This window comes from Heptranchias perlo, chromosome X (assembly GCF_035084215.1).
Source record: "Heptranchias perlo isolate sHepPer1 chromosome X, sHepPer1.hap1, whole genome shotgun sequence".
Taxonomy (NCBI): Eukaryota; Metazoa; Chordata; class Chondrichthyes; order Hexanchiformes; family Hexanchidae; genus Heptranchias; species Heptranchias perlo.
The window spans coordinates 5,689,456-5,704,694 of NC_090370.1; the positions used below are offsets into that span (position 1 = coordinate 5,689,456).

Below are 15,239 nucleotides of genomic sequence, written 5' to 3' on the forward strand. Positions count from 1 at the left end.
CGATGAGCAGGTTACACTCCAAGTGGGATAGTGTGCCAGCAGCCCTATTGGTTTGATCAGTTCTCTTTTTAAACCAGTGCTTTTCAAACTCATGTGTGGGCATCCCCTGCAAATACTAACACATTCCCAGGGATCCCCTCCAAATACTGACACACTGGTCCCAACAAATACTGACACATTCCCAGGGACCCCCTGTAAATACTGTGACACTGACCCCCAAAAATACTGACGCACTCCCGGGGACCCCCTGCAAATACTGGGGTGCGGTAGTGTAGTGGTTATGGTACTGGACTGGTAAACCAGAGGTTGTGCTGCTGCAAGATTTAAAAAGGTGAGAGTAACTGCCCACAACATCAAGGCAGCATTATGGTGTGGCACCAAGGAGCTCTAGCAAAGTTGAGGTCATAGAAAGTTACAGCACAGAAGGAAGCCATTCGGCCCATCATGTCCGGGGGGTCATTGGGTCAATGGGGGTCAAGAGGAAAACCTTCCAGTGGTTGGAGTCTTGCCTAACACACTGGCTGGGATGTAAAGGGCACTGTGCTGCCTCCTGAGTATTGATGGAAGGCAATTTAAACATATCAACACAGTGTGAGGGAAATGTCATTGTAAGCGGCAGACGTGCTTAGTACTTGGAAGCTGTGGCTGGTTCCTCATGCCTTGCCTGACTTCGTAACTGACTTGTTGTCAGTGGGCTGTTCTCGTTGGCACCATCTGCCCTTGTCACCTCCTTCCATTGCCCCCAGGGGGCTCTCCTTGAGGGCCTCCTTCTGCTCCTCTGCAACCCATTCTCACCCCTCTTCCTCTTTCACACTCTAGATGTGCCAGATGAAGCAAAACCAGGTACTGGTGGATCTGGCCTTGTCAACACTTGAGTATGTGCTGTCACTCACGCCCTTGCAAGCATCATTCCAGAGACGTACATCCCAGGGAATTAGAGTAAACCAGAGGGGAGTGCACTGGGTGACACACAGAGAAGCAGAGAGCAGAAGCAGCTGGTGATGAAACATAGAGGAAGACACCACAGTAAGGATACGTCACCCCTTCGCTGAGGACCCAGATCTCACGGGTCCTGCTTTTTTAAAAAAAAGGATACTTGCAGAGCATCAGACACAGGCACTGATCACTGTGTCAGATCGTGTGCTGCAGATGTTGGATTGAGTGGAGGAGTCCACTGCCCATTTGTGCGATACCATGCTGGATGGCTTTGCGCAGCAGTTCACCCTGGGATTCATGGCCCCCTCGTGACAGAGGTCCTAAGGGCAGTCTGTGCTGCTTCTCTGGATGCTAGAGAGGCTTGGAGCACCAGATTGGAGAGGGCTGTCTCTTCTAGCCTCCAAGCCATTGGGGCTGGTTTGCAGACAAGTATCTCATGAGGCTTCGCTGATCTTATTGGTACCATTAGGTCTGCTTTCCTGCAGATCAGCGGCCACATGTGGACAGTGCCCAGTCCTAGTGGCGTAGTGGTAATGGGCGTGTATGATGCTGGTTTCCCTCAGGATGGCGGCACATTCAAGCCCTTCCGTCAGCCCTCTCCACAAGTGACTGTAGGGATAGAGGGCCAGGCTGTCCATACAGTTACACAAAAGATGCAACCTGCATCAGATCCATCTCAGGACTTATCTCCCATGTGTTGAAGGCCAGCTCCCAAGAGGCTTGTATAGGAATGCAACAGCTAGCCATTTCACATACTGTCGCGACTCAAGTAGCACCTAGGAGAAGCTGAGCTGGATTTAAAAGCTCACACGTCCCTGTACCACCTTTCAAAAAAAGACACTATGATCACAGGCAAAGTTTTTAATTAGTATACAACAACAGGAACAATGTGCTAGTAGGTTAACAAGTACAGAAATCTGGTGACCTTGGGGACTCCCTGCTATTCTCTCATGAAGCCTCTGGGTCCAGTGACGCCAGTTTGAAACCCTGTCATATTCAGCACTAATCAGCTAGTTAATCAACAAATACAGAAAATGGTAAAACGCAGAATTCTAATCAAGACATCATGCTCATGGTGTCCAGCAGGCCCAGTCCCAGATGGACAAGAATTTGTTGGCCTTGCGGACCGCAATTTGAAAGCTACACACTTACATAGTTATTCACTGGCAGCTCGTGATCTCTCCTTCCTTTACATTTTTTCCCTCTTGCCCTCGTGCTTTTGTACATTTCCACGGGTGCTCGTGGCCTCTGATACCTTGCCCAAGTGGCCATTTTTCATACGTCAGGCTGGACAGTGAGTGCCATTAGACTGTTCAACCGGGGGTGGGGGGGGGAGTGGAATATCACAGCCAAAGCTGAGTCAATCCTCACCCAATGTCTACACTTGCACACACTCAGCAGAGGTCACTGGATAAGGAGCAGGAGCAGAAATACTGGCCTTTTCCCTTCCCCTTGCCTGTGGGTACTGAGGACAATTGCAGTACCACAACCACAGCACTGACTGAGATCAGTTAACTCAATGGAGCAGGGCATAAAATTAATCTCTGAAGATTTGAGGGAGAGCTTCAGAGAAAAGATTTCTGCAAATGGTTGTAAATATTTTCTGCAGTTAGTTGGTGATTGTATTTCATGATGATTGCTGGTGACTACAGTGTGTGATTGTGATGAAAAATGACTCTCAAAACATTTCTGAACTTAGCCCCAGATTAGAACAGAACATATAATGGGAATGCTTCGTTTAAACTTTTCTAAAGGTTGTTGGTGTACGGGAAATGACTTGTAAAAATGTTCTGCTAAAGCTAAAAGATTTTAAGGTCCAGTTTTGTTTTTAAATGGCCAAAAATAGCCTCCTTGTTCGTGTGCACTGTGCGGCCTTTGGCAATCTGATCATTCCAAATATGATTTGGATGTTAAATTGGTCTATGGTGCACAGATTTAACAGCTAATAATGGAGAGTGAATGTATTTATTTTAATGTCCACAGTAGCAAAGTGCACCAGATGCTAAGAATAGAACTTCTTTTGTTTCTTTCGAAAAATACAACAAATTAAGAAATATTTTCTTTGGAAAAAAGACTTTGAGCGGCCTAATTTGAGTCTTCAAGCAATTTACAAAGTTGAACTGGGGAAATTGTTGACTGTGGTGAAGGCTTCATACAGGGAACGTGAGTTTACAAATGTGCAAGTTAGGAGTAAAAAAAAAAGTCAGGCAGAACATTTTAATTCAAAGGTAATTGAGTTGTGGAATGAGTTACCAGGAAAGGATATTGAAGTGGTCAATGTAAATGCATTCAAGAGACAATTAGATGTGGTTCAGGAGGGAGAAGGGATTGAGTGATAGGAGGGTATATTTTCTGATTGCTTCCTCTGGTGGTGCTGGGGGACGGTTGGAAAATTCAGCCGAGACCAATCTCATTGGATCTCCATGACGTGATCAAACTTCCTGCCAGGTCTTGAGGAGTTCTTGGTGAGAGCATCATTTTAACATTTAAATCCACTGTAATAGGATGCATATTAGCGCATGCAAAATTTCCCATGATTCGCACCAGGAACGTGCGAGTTCGCCTGTATAAGATATAATATTTTGACTGCCACATTTTTAGTTGCTGAAATTAGAATTTTGTAAATGGGTGCACAGCCTTGGTTCTGCTCAAACCTAAGCTGAGCTTCAAACCTCACAGCCAATCCATCACCCTTTACTGTCCATCTGTTCGGGGTGTGGATTTTAGTAACAAAGAACTACTTAAAACTTTAAACAATTTGCATATTTCTTTCTTTGCCAAATATCTCAACAGTATTTAGCATGACCAGAATGTTCTACTTAAATATACATGTTTAAATCAAAAACTTTATTCAGAACCTTCATCCAAACTTGAATAATGGTACAGTCCTTCCAGAACTTGCTAATGTGGGTATGAACAATGATTGTTTTTGAGTTTTCAGTATGAACAAGTAAACAAATGCAGCTGCTGTAACCATTTAGAATACATTACAAAATATAAAAGATCTGCTCCTTCCCCATTTGCTGGTTTTCTCTTCAGCTATATATATGTTTAGGTCTCTTACTGTACTTGCCAACTATAGTTGCAGGAGGTCGGCTAAAATGTATTATACACAGTTTTTGCTTTCAAAGTCATCTCAGAAAAAGTTGAAAGAATTCATGCTGAATCTTGTTTTTGATGTTTTATACAAAAACCATTTACGTTAATACTTCGAATAATGGTTTTTCTGGGGGTTTCACCTGCAGAGATTTTTTAATTAATATTTCAGAATGGAGATGCAATGGGGCCCACAAACAGCAAACCCCAGCCAACTCTGTAAATGGGCAGTATTGTTATCAATAATAAAAAGAATTCCATATGTTTTGCACAAAGTTGCATGCTGGGAGCTGTCGCCCGCTTGCTTGAATTTCTTCAGCTAACAGTGAAGGGTCGGGAACTGCAGGAACTCAAGGTTCAGGCTTCTCACAGATATACAAGCCTCCAACAGAAAACATTGTTACAGGCATTTCAAACATAAAAAAGCTATTGTATAGGTAAGTAGGTTTAATCATTTTCTTGTAAATGTTATAATTTTTTAACGTCCTTATTAGGTTACAAACCTTATTTCCAGTAGTGAGTGCTCAGCTTAGTGGAGAAACCAAGATGGCAGCCAAAAAGATTTTCAAAAAGTATATGGAGTGATTTGATTGATATTCTGGAAGGATGAGATCAGATGGAACGTCTCCATCTGAAGCTATCTTGTGATCTGTAATGAATTGTACATCTACTTACGTGGAACGCAGACTTTTAAATTGAGAAACCTAAATAAAGGGCCGAAGCTCATAGTAACATCACCAAGGTTAACAAGAGTAGGAGAGAAGAAGGTCCTTCAGCTCACGGGGCCTCATCTTTCCAGAAAACAACCCTACCATCTTCCCTATTGCAAATCGAGAAGTAGCAGTTATGTGATGCCAAGCTTGGGTTTTAAAAGCCTGTAAATTATAGGAGGAAGGGAAGGCTGAGGGTGGTGAGGGTTCCACAGGTTTGAGGCCCTAGGAAAGAACGAGTTCGAATGGGACACTGTGTGATAAGTCTTGTGACCACCACCACACGATATGGCTCTAAAAACATGAATGCGGACAAAACCAACCTCCTCTCCACCAAAACCAAAAGAAAGAATAAAAAAACAAGAAGGTGACAAGTGAGCATTTCCTTGAAATGCTAAAGATTTCCTAACTTTTCACCAGAATCAGAATCTTCGTGCCACAAGAATCTGCGGCGCACATAATGAGCAACTGTACAAATTCAAGGTATGACCTATTTGGAGCTTAGAAAGAACACGAGGGGAAAGTTCAACACTTGATATGATCACAATGCACAGTGTGTGGCAGTGTTCCAGGAAAAAGGCATCCTGTTCTCATCGAGTGGGATGCTGTGCACGATTGTACTTGGCGAGCCTCATACAACATTAACTGATCCTGTGCGTCATCTCATGAGTTGATAACAGTCTGTTTGTCTTGGGAATGTGATCTCGATCACTGTCTTTAAAACTGGGAGTAAAGTCTCTGATCTTCTGATTTTAATTGAGATGTCCTGTTCTGGGCATGGATGAAGTGATGAATAAGATGCAAAAAGTAAATGATGCATTTACACAACCCAGTAATCAGTAATACTCCCACTGATAACTTTACACAATGACAAGATAGGCATGGACAAAGAAAGCCCTTCAGCCCATTTGATCTCATCTTTCAGAATACCAACCCTGCTGTCTTCCCATTATAGCATCTAGTTGTTTTTTAAATGACCTCAGTGTCTTGGCCTCAATCATCCTCTGTAACTACCAATACCAGCTGTTGATCACCCCCTGTGTAAAGAAATACTTTCTGGTGCCTGTCCTAAACTTACCCGTCACAATCTTGAATTCACGCCCTCATGTCCTGCTGCTTCACTGTATCTAAAATTATTATTTCAGGTTTATCTTCTCTATCCCATTAAGTATCTTGTGTAACATTCTAAGGTTCCCTATCAGACTTATCTTTTTGTGAAGAGCCCCAGCTTATCTAGTCATTCCTCACAGATCGCCCCTCAAATACTGAGCTTCAGCCTCACTTGCTCCTCTGCACTGACTCTATGGCCCTCTTGTGTTGCTGTGACTAAAACGTCCCCAGAAGAATGGAAAGGAAGGGAGAAAATTGGGGGAGGGGAGTGGAACAAAAAATAACATGCAAGAATGGCCATTTGGGGCAAGGGACTGGGGAACAGCCAGTCCTTGTAGATTGGTGTTTAGCATGAACCAACACCTTAAGGAGGGGAGACAATTGGAGGGGCAGGTAGAAAGCGTTAAAATGAATTGGTAAGTTTGCCTTTAGGAAGATTATGAGGAATTTACCTTTGTCAACTCTTCATCTGTGAATTGGAATTAACGTCTTGCCTCCCATTTTAATAAATGTTTCTGTCTTTTGAATTTTCTCATTCCTCTTAGGCCATGGATTATCCCACCAAGAGCATGGGCAAGCAGCTTGCTCTCAACCTGAATGTTGTTGTATAAGAGCCATCAGAAGATAAGCATCTTAAGACTGAGATAGGATGTAACCCTTTCCCTCCTCCTGGACGGAGCAGTACCTGTGTTCCACTTCCACTGACTCCTGACCTTTCCAAAGTGGGAATGTTGCTGTGTGCGGTATTGTGGAAGCTGATGCAGGTCCTGACGCACACTAAGTTGCACTGCATTGCGGTACTTGGACCTTTTCTGGTCCAAGATGTGGTTAATGAGGATTCTCCTCACAGAGGGCATTTTCACAGGAGCCAATTCATTTTTTATTCTATTTAGATTAGTACTTACTGGTTTTGCATAATGAGTAACTATTTCTGACAGGGCACCCAAATAATAAGCTGTCTGTAAAGGGAAAATCCTGTCTCCAACTAATTGATATTTATAAATCTTATGAATCTCCTCCAATATCTAATTCCCAGCACTGACTCTTTATCATTTCAGCTGCCTAGAAAGAACAGACTTCAAACTGGATGTCTTCCAATTGTTGACAGTAACCTGTAGTCTTTTGTCTCAGATCATGATGTCACATACTGGCTGAAATTACATGGAGATCTGGGAGTTCTCGGGGTTTTCAGTTTATCTTTTCCTTTCAACAGAATGGTAATTCCTGCAGAAAACGAGGCTTCAATTTAATCACCAGCGAAATGGAAAACTGAATAATAGAGATGTACAGACTGAGGAGGAGGCAGGGTAGGAGGTAGGGGGGAGGGAGGAAGATTTCCTCTGTGTGCCACGTGTAATGGAATTGTAAACTCGTTTATAAAGGTGTTTATGAATTTGTTACACATAGTGCAGAGAGAAAATCTTCCCCCAAGGATTTTTTGAAGATTCATTTTGGGGGCAGAGGTAGGAGGTTATAGCTTCTGGGAGTAGTGGGCTTGATGGGCTGAATGGCCTTTTCTTATTCCGTGCTTTCATATTTTTAAAAAGCCTTTTTAACTGAGGAGATTCCAGGAAGTAGAGATAAAAAGCCCTGGCTTCGTTTTATATAGTTTCCCTCTGTTGTAGACAACGATATCAAACGTGACATTTGAGGATAAATTTAGCAATGATGCACTTCTAGCGGGGAGCCACGCTTCGAAGGGAGCACGGGGTGGAGAAAGGACTATGACACTCTGGTGCTAATTCTCTGACCTGCACTCCTGCCAAGTGAGGCTTCGTGCGAGGATCACTGAATAAAACCTTCTGTTAATACAATGTCGCTAATGATTTCTCCAAAGCAGTTAGTGGCTGCTCTCAGTGAGTAGGAAACATCAGGAGAACAGAAGTGAGGTTTGAGATGGAGATGTGCTGTAGGAGGGAAGCCTGAGGGTGAAGGGGGATGTTAGAGATGCAGAGCAGCTGGGAGACAACTCCAAGACAAGGAAGCAGACAAAAGGGGGCTACTCAGAGAGGTGGGAAAAAGGAGTGCCCTCTCCTGCCAAGTCCACGCCATGTTCAAAATGGTGGAAAAATGATTAGCATCTCTAGGAATAGTTCTTTTCACATCTATCCTAAGGACAGTATAATATATCATGGCAGAGAGTTGCCAATATTTGTACAGTTGTGATAAACTTCACTGTTGTTCCTCTGTACCCTGTGTACGTTAGAGATTTGTGGAGAAAGGTACGACTGTCTGGATGAATTAGAGCTGGCTGTTCTTTTCTAGTTTAAATAATTGTTTGCAGATTACAGTTTCCTCTAAAAGAAGAAAAGGAAAAACTTGCTATTGAGTTTAAATACGATCACCATGTCGTCATCCTCTGTTCTTTGAAAACCCATTTTGATTGATGACAGTGTTATGAAATTCTAAGCGCAGCCTCAAGTACATGCAGTTGAGGACTGAGTCTCCCTTCCCAGCCTGCTTGGCAGGCTATTAGTGAGCACTGTTGACACCTGTTTGTGGGAATGGGAACAGCAGCCCCTGCAGACACATCTGGCACTGCGAAGTTTATTCTGCTGTGATCAGAGTGGTGTTGAATGTGGAGGCGGTGCTTGTGTCTGAAGTAAACTCACTCAGTTTTCCAGAGGGGAAGAAAACATCTCCCTGGGAGCCTGAGCAGAGTCACAGCAGAAAGCTGCATGGGCTGTGCTATAAGTCTCGATTGTTGCGGAAAGGAGCTGTGTGGGCCACCAGATGAATCTGCGAGGAGGAAAGAAGGGAAAATGAGGCTCACAAAGGTATTTCATACTATCCTGTGGCTGTGTGTGTCGTCTTGCAGTAGAAGAGTGCGTTAGTTGTTGTGTATGAATCTGTTACATTGTGGCTTTGCCCTGCATTCCTACAGTCTATTGTAAAGTAGAATGAGACAACTAGACATACATCATACTAGAATAAATAGAAAACTTTTTGATTTTGTTGACTTGCCAGGCTTGTTTTCAATCAAAACCACTGTTGAGAACGTGCATGCTTTTCTGTTTTTTGATATTTGGGAGGGGGGAGACAGAGGCGGGGCGGGGTGGGGGTGGGGGGTCAAAAGTCAAGTAACTGAAATTATTTTCTGGAAACACATGAGTTGTTAATGTTTTATTTACGAGATTTTGTAACCTTGAGAAGCCAAAAATAGGGACCGAAAGTGACAGGAAAAGGGGATAAAACCAATTTGTTGCTTTTGGAAGATGATAGGGAATTTTAAAGGGGCACTGCCCTCGTTAAGAAATCTCTTGCAATTTTTTTGGAGGAAGCAGAGCTGTTCACATTTTTATTGTAGTAATGTCACATGCAAGTGACAGGATGATATGTTTCCGCTTAGTTTGTGTCATTGTGTTAAGTGTTTAGCAAAACTTTTATTCACTTGCAGGTGGACATTTTTTCATGAGGAAGGCACCCCTTTAAGACACCCATTTCTATCAGTTGTCCAAAGTGTTTCAGCTTTTGTATTGTGCCAAGTATTTACCTGAGGAAGCCATCCAGACCAGTAGAATTGTAGAACTTATGATAGTTCCTATTCTTATAGGATCTGGGCAAGGATCAACACTAGTAGAACAATGGGAGAGAGTTCTGAATTCTGCAATACTAACCTAAGGAAACATTGTACCAAAAATAGGAAAAGCTGTACTTTGCTTTCTGCGAGTTATCCAGAGGACTTATCATCCAGCAGTTGCTGAAACACATTGAATAGAAAAGCAACAATGTGTGTACAGGTCATTGTAGTCTGAGATCTGATTATGCAGAGAATGCTTTTCTGGCTGTAGTTACTGAGCTCCTCAAATCTTCCTGGAATGCTCTGCCTCCAATGTCAAGAAAAAGGCCACATACATATAATATATTAAGTGTTCTGTGTACTAATATACAGCTTTGTTAGGTGCAGTAGAAGTTGCTCAATGTGACAATCTTAAGGAATTCCTGGTTTTATCACACTTGGTACCCAAAGCATTCAGTCTTGCTGTGTCGCAGCGCTGCTGAGCTGTAGGTTCTGTGCCCTCTATATCAACAGAATCAGTCCATGAGGCAGTGGTTCTGCAATATGCTGGGGCGGCTAGAGATTGGCTCCATATACGTTGCGGGGGGAATTGAACAGCATCAGAGCAACAGACGTTCAACTGAGCATACACGAGCCTGCACATGTGCAACTGTTTGAAAGACACAATTTGTGCCTTCATTGCTGGCATGCAGTTTCCCCAGTGGAATATTTAGGAAACTGCTTTGCTGGCATCTGAACATTCACACTGTTAATGGTCAAAAAAATAAATTGCTGGCTGGTGCTTTGGCATTTAGTTTGGGTGGTGCTGCTGTCTCAGGAGGCAGTGAGGAAAATGCCTCCATTAGATTTGTCTTTGGAGAGGAGACGCACCTCGAGGAGACTTTTACCCCACAACACTGTCACCAGAGTCAGGGCTGATTAAACAGAGTCACAGAGCTTTGTGTGTTTTAAAACTAACACTAACAGGTCTCCCATGACGTTGCTCATGGTAAACCAGAGCATACTCTGTTTTATAAGGACAGGAGCATAATACCATGTACTGTGCAGTGTATATTTTGCTGCTGAGGTGGAACTGTGTGTACCCTGTGTGTCTGTCCTCTAAAGCCACATCTTGAGGTCAATCATAGGCTAATTGTGGGGGACATTTTTCTGTAGATTGGCAGCTGCCTGTAAGTCACCAGCTCCTTCTCGATGTTGGCAGACGCGGCCAGCAGCAAATGACTGGCTTTCTTTTGCCTTTTAATGCTTTTTATAAGCATAATACACAACTTTGGGTGCGTGATGCTGAAATGTGAAAACTGAAGCTAGGACAAGCATGCTTCAAAATGTTTTCATCTATATTCTAGCCCATCTGCCTGGAATTGCACACAGGGAGTCAATGCTATGTGTAGTCTTCAGGTGAGGTGGGGTTAGAGTGGGGATAATTGGACCAGAGCTGCAGACGTGATTCAATCTCCATTTTAAAGTCATTATCTGTCCTTAATGTCCACATTTATAATAGAAAAATCCTATACAAATTTGTCACACTGTAATGTGTGATGCTGCAGCACCTCCACTGATGGGAGGATGTAATTACAGTGTGACAGGTTTACATAGCCAGTTTCCATTATAAATATAGACGCAGGAATATATAATGAAAAAAGTTGATGGGAAGTGCACACATATATTTATATACAAAATGACCACGCAGATCAGAGTGTGCCCTGAGTCATTCATTGAGTTTTAATGATGAGGTTTGCCATATATCGATTTTTCACTATATAGGCAACAATTTACCTTCATAATAGGTAATGTGTGTGTATTTGTTGTAAATTGAGTTGATTTCACTTTTATGCAAGGAAATAGTTTATTTGAAACTGTAGTCACTAGCCAATGATCATAATCACTGTTAGGATCAATTCCCGGTGTGGTTGCGATGATTCCAGCTTTGTCCCAGCTATACCTGATTGGAATTCTGCAGAGCATAAATAGTCAAATGTCTACCAGAACTGTTCCACGTTGCAAGGAGTATGGGCTATTTGTACAGTTATTCGGTGACTGGGCTGCACCTGAAATGAGAAGCAATGTAGTTTCCAAATGACAGTGTAAAGGGGTATGTGCAACCTCTGCTGGGCCTGTTACAGACACTGGGATTCAGATCCAGCTCAACAAAATGACCACGCAGGTCAGAGTGTGCCCTGAGTCATTCATTGAGTTTTATTGATGAGGTTTGCCATATATCGATTTTAAGTTTTGAATTCAGATTTTTCTCTCGTGTTCAAGTGTAACTCAGTGATAAACCATTGGAATGAAATGCACCCAGGGAATCGGCCTTTAACCTATATAATGAGCTGTTTCAAATGCAGCAGAAGCATACTGCATGTACCGTTACAATGTACTGAGCAATCCAACACCACAATGCAGAGGAGACGTACACACAGTACATCACAGTACATAACAGCCCTGAGACAGCCTCGGAACTTGAGGACTGCAGATGCTCGGGCAGAAATCCTTGCAATTTCAGCATTCTAAGTTTAAGTTTTACCTTTCTCTCCTTTCCTTTATTTTAATAGTGGTAGGTAAAGTTGCTGGCAACCAGTTCTGTGGATTTGTGAGCATTGTCCTTAAAATTTTATATTCAGTATAATCATTTTAATACGAATGTAGGCCCAGGCTCCCCAGTGGGTCTGGGTGAATGCACTGTGTCGTGTGGTACTGAGTCCCTTCTCTTCTGAATGTTCTGTGGCATAGGCTGCATGGGTGTTAGTCACCCAAATGGCCATTCTTCATGTGAGTCTAATTAGAGTCGGCAAGCTATTTAAACTTGTGGAACCTTATCGCTCAGTCCAATCCTGTTTTTTCCCAGTGTCTACACATCCACACTTTCTTGTAATAGTCACTTGACAGTAATCAGGTGCAGGAACCCAAGCCAGTTTCCTTCCCTTCCCTAACTTGGGGATGCTAAACCCAATTGTACCTCACCACCCATTGTCCCAGCCAATATCAGCCAACTTAATACAGACCAGGACTTGGGCTCGATCCTAACCCAGACTAAAAGGATGAAAATCTCTGACTGCTGGTTGTAAGGGTCTTACTCAGAGAGGCCACAGGATGGCTGGTGTGGGAAATGGAAAAGTGCTACAATGGTGCGGTAGGTGGCACTTTTCTGAGGTTGGGAGTGAGACTTGTTCTTGGGGTAGAGTAGAGGTAGCTTTACTCTACATCTAACCTGTGTGGGAGTGCTTGATGCTGACAATGAGTACCTGATATGGAAAGAGTTCCAGCATGAACATGCCTCACCATAGAAAATTCACAGAAAAAGTGGCTAGCAAACTATTTTTCATTTGCTTACGAACATGTGACATGATAACTCTGATCACATCAAAGTACAGTGTTGCGTCAATTCTTTGATGGCAGCACAGCAAGAAATGGTTTGGCGAGTATTTTTTCAAGAAAGATGGTGCCTCTAAGTTGCCCTATCGTAAATTTAAAACCTTTCCAAATAATGTTTTTAAATCACAGCACGCTTCCAACTCTTCTGTGTGGGACCCAGCCTAGTTTTCTTTTTAAAAACCTGCAGAAAATCAACTCCACACTTAAGGAGAGAGAAGTTCAGGGTAATAAGATCTGAACATATGTGACCTAACATCCTGTCAAAGGGCTACACACTCTACTTTCTAATGAGTCACATATGCACCACACGTGTTCAATAAAAGGTCTAGAATCAATATTTAACTTCAAAACACCCTGGATCAAAAGCTCTGGGTGTTTATAAAAATGTATCTATAAAGAAATGTCACTCAACATCAGGATTGACGAGGATAGTAATTGTTGACCAGAATTAGTGTATATTCGTCAGCTAAAATAAAATTGGAGCTAAAATTTCTCATGGAAACTAAAATTCCAGATAGAGACAAGATTAAAATTAAAATTATTTCAAGGACTTAAAACATCATTGCTTAGCATCAGAGACAGTAAAACCTCACAAGCTTTCTCTCTCTTTTTCTCTCTCTCAAAGCAGCACACAGGATGAAGCTTCCTCTGATAATTTACATTTTTTTAATAGGGGGGAGGGACATGGACTGTTTTGAAACATTGAATAATATTTGTCGAGCTGCCTTTCCGAGGGAGAGGTTGCCCTTCATGTTCAAGTTAGCTGTTTCCCAGTTCACTGAAAGCAGGATGTAGTGCTCCAGAGGTCAAACAGCTGTCGGCTGAACTGATGGCAGCCTGTTGACTAACCTACATTAACCCTTAACTTTGCATGACCATTTTAGGTGGGATCATCAGAATGGTCTATAGTACCTGAGCCATCCATAACTTTAGAGCTGCTTTAAAAGTTAATGGTTTTACTAAACTGATGATCAGCCTATTCATCAGACTGAGAGCAGATTTTAATCCTTTTTTTACATTTTAAGCATTCAGATAAAACATTCAGATATTCCAGGGATGGAACACGTAATCTAGGTTGACGCTTCAGTGCAGTACTGAGAGACTGCTGTATTGTCGTTAATGCCGTGTTTCAGATGAGGCATTAAACCGAGGCCCTGTTTACTGGTTCAGGTGGATGTAAAAGATCCCATAGCATTTTTTTTGAAGAAGAGCAGGGAGTTCTTCTGATGACCTGGCCAACATTCCTTCCTCCTTCCTCAACCACCACCACCAAAAACAGTTTTCCATCTGCTGAAATTAATGGACAGAACATTGTGGGCAGCACACCTGATGAAATGAGAGTCTGAAATAGGAAATTATTCTATTCTCCAGCACTAGCATCCCTCACCTTGATGAGCAAAAAAAAACCCTTCACCTCTAAAGTATGTAACATTTGCTCAAAGAGCTCCTGTGGCTAATGAGGCTCGAAGGGATATACTGTACTCCTCTGATGCTCATTACATCCCCTATTGAAATTAGTTAAAGGCAGTACAGGTAATATGCAGCATGTAGGATAAGGCGCCTCCATTCTCTGTAACAGATGTGGAACCCTATTCAGTATGGGTCAGCGGTCAAATCAATGGAATTTGTCACCCAACCCAGTACATATTAGCTCATACTCTTCATGTGGACTTGCCAGTAGTGCTTAAAGCATGCAAATTGTTGGTGTAGAGGGAAAACTTTTGCAGCTCTGATTATGTTGGGCCATTGGTGTTTGTCTGTTGGATCTGGCAAATTCCATGCCATGAGGATAAGGCTTTTTGGCTGTTTGGAGAGCCAAGAGTATCATTCTATGCCTTGCCTTCTCACTGTGTGATAATGAGCTTTGACTGTAGCTTCTTTTGACAGATGTGTTCCTGGACTGCAACAATCGCTGCACTCGCCCTGATCCAATTCAGATGAAGCTGTGTGTTATTGAAAGCTCTAAGTGAAGTGGCACATTCCCAACAGCTGGTCCTGCTCCATTTAAGAAATTCAAAACTCTCATGTTTAACCCTCTCTGATCTGGTATATAAAGAGGGGAGAAAAAAAGTATGTAAAAGAAGATAGTCTGACAAACAAATGCCAAAAAAAAAATCCGACTAAAGTATAACTGAATCGTAGAATTCCCTCTCAATCTTTGTTTCTCCTGGTTGTGCTGCAAAATATGGTTGACTTCTGTGGCTTCATTTGGTAATAAAGTTTTTGTTGAAAGATCTAAATTCCCAGTAACAATAGAAGTGTAAATATGTCTTCAAATGTTACCAGCCTGGAAAGGATTAAAACAGTTTGTCACTAGTGTCTGTCAAACAGGGTAAAGGTCACATCTCTTTTGAGTTTTAAACATGTGCTGAACAGACAATGTAGATTTTCAAGATGAAAATTCTGTTTTATTTATGTGAGGCAATTGCTCATGGTTCCCAATAGAGTTAGTTAGAGGTCTGGCAGGCTGAGCAATAAATTGGAGAGAGAGATTA

At 42.4% G+C, this 15,239-nt stretch overlaps 1 protein-coding gene across 3 annotated transcripts in view; it reads left to right on the top strand.

The window, feature by feature from the left end:
* Positions 1 to 8,286: 8,286 nt before the first annotated feature.
* The window catches only part of LOC137307210 (tensin-2-like), a 245,814-nt gene continuing 238,861 nt past the window's right edge, over positions 8,287 to 15,239 (top strand). For all 3 annotated transcript variants that reach the window (XM_067976607.1, XM_067976610.1, XM_067976608.1), the window contains exon 1: positions 8,287 to 8,629. In XM_067976607.1, the coding sequence (XP_067832708.1) occupies positions 8,531 to 8,629 (99 nt within the window). In that variant the 5' untranslated portion in view covers positions 8,287 to 8,530. The remainder of the gene's footprint in view (positions 8,630 to 15,239) is intronic.